This window comes from Chiroxiphia lanceolata, chromosome 2 (assembly GCF_009829145.1).
Source record: "Chiroxiphia lanceolata isolate bChiLan1 chromosome 2, bChiLan1.pri, whole genome shotgun sequence".
NCBI classification, from domain to species: Eukaryota; Metazoa; Chordata; class Aves; order Passeriformes; family Pipridae; genus Chiroxiphia; species Chiroxiphia lanceolata.
The window spans coordinates 2,137,448-2,139,142 of record NC_045638.1 but is presented as its reverse complement, the minus strand read 5'-3'; the positions used below and the strand labels follow the sequence as shown (position 1 = coordinate 2,139,142).

The window sequence follows — 1,695 nt, the reverse complement described above, 5'->3', positions numbered from 1 at the left end:
CCAAGTGTTAACACCGGCTAATTCTCCGCTTCAGAAAGGAAATCGTGTTTGTTTTTTTGAAGAGTCTGCTGGGAAGGGGAATATTTGCATTTAAAATATTTTTTTTTCCCATTTCATAAATTGTCCTGAGTTCTCTTCCCAGCGGGCAGCAGGAAGGCTGTTATATAAGTGGAGAGGGAAGCTCACTTTTCCCGTTGCTTCCACGAAAGTACGATAACAGCGATAACTATGCTAATTATTGCACTAACTGGACCTGGAATGCCGATGCATTTGGGTAATAATTAACTCCTTTTTCCCTCAATTACCTTTTATTAGGAGAGCAGGAGGCGTCAAAGCAAAACAGCTGCACATCTTCCAAGAAAAGCCCCGTGTTTTCCGAAGGAACTCGAGCGGAGGCGCCTCGTTCAAGAGGAGCAGGCAGGACAAACATAACATGGCCAGCTCAGCTTTGGAGTTACTGGGCTTCTCCCCTCAGCCTGCTGGGCCTAATTGGGACGTTAATTGCCACCTGCTGCCCCACTGGTGGCGGACGGCCCACGTGGGCACCAACATCGTCACGGCCGTGTCCTACACCAAGGGGCTGTGGATGGATGTGCGCCTGGCACAGCGCCGGCATCTTCCAGTGCCAATCCCACGCTCCCAGCTGGCGCTGCCGCCCGACCTGCGCGCCGCCCGCGCCATGATGGTGATGTCCTGCTCGCTGTCGGCGCTGGCTGCGGGATGGCCGCGCTGGGGATGCGCTGCACGCGCTGCGCCGAGGGCACCCGCGGCCAAGGCCTCCGGCGCCGCGTCGGCGGCGCCGTGTTCGTCGTGGCGGGCTGCTCTGCCTGGTGCCCGTTTCCTGGAGCACCAACGAGGCGGTCACGGATTTCTACAGCCCCGTGCTTCCCGGCGGGATGAGGTACGAGCCGGGCCAGGCGCTGTACCTGGGCTTCGCCTCGGCGGTGCTGACGGTGCTGGGGGGAGCGTTGCTGTGCCGGTGCCGCGGGGATGGGGAGCGTTTCCAGCCCGGCAGCCTCCGGACTGTTCCCTCCTCCAGACCACCGGCTGCCTACAAGGGAAACCATCCCTCTTCCCTGACATCTGCTTCCCACGGCGGGTACAGGCTGAGCGACTACGTGTGAGTTCCCCGGGAGCGGCCGGCGAGACGCAGCTGCTTCGGGATCTCTGTGCGTGGCACCAGGCAAAGCTGAGGGAACTTTGGATTTACACTTTGAATTCACACTTTGAATTCACACTTTGAATTCACACTTGAATTCACACTTTGAATTCACACTTTGAATTTACACTTTGAATTTATACTTTGAATCATACTTGAATTTACACGTTGAATTTACACTTTGAATTTACACTTCGAATTCATACTTTGAATTCACACTTTGAACTCATACTTTGAATTATACTTTAAATTTATATTTTGAATTTACACTTTGAATTCCTACTTTGAATTTATACTTTAAATTTATATTTTGAATTTACACTTTGAATTTACACTTTGAATTCACACTTTGAATTTATACTTTAAATTTATATTTTGAATTTATACTTTGAATTTACACTTAGAATTCATACTTTGAATTTGAATTTATACTTTGAATTTACACTTTGAATTCATACTTTGAATTTGAATTTATACCTTGAATTTACACTTTGAATTCACACTTTGAACGTACACTTTGACTTTCTACTTTGAAT

The 1,695-nt window shown here is 49.1% G+C and overlaps 1 protein-coding gene across 1 annotated transcript; it reads left to right on the top strand.

Moving 5' to 3' along the window:
- The first annotated feature begins 433 nt into the window (after window positions 1-433).
- CLDN14 (claudin 14) lies at window positions 434-1,219 on the top strand. The gene is given in 5 exon segments (XM_032681139.1): window positions 434-592; window positions 594-630; window positions 633-710; window positions 713-811; window positions 814-1,219. Coding segments are annotated over 5 exon segments (684 nt in total). The 3' UTR covers window positions 1,125-1,219.
- Window positions 1,220-1,695: the final 476 nt, after the last annotated feature.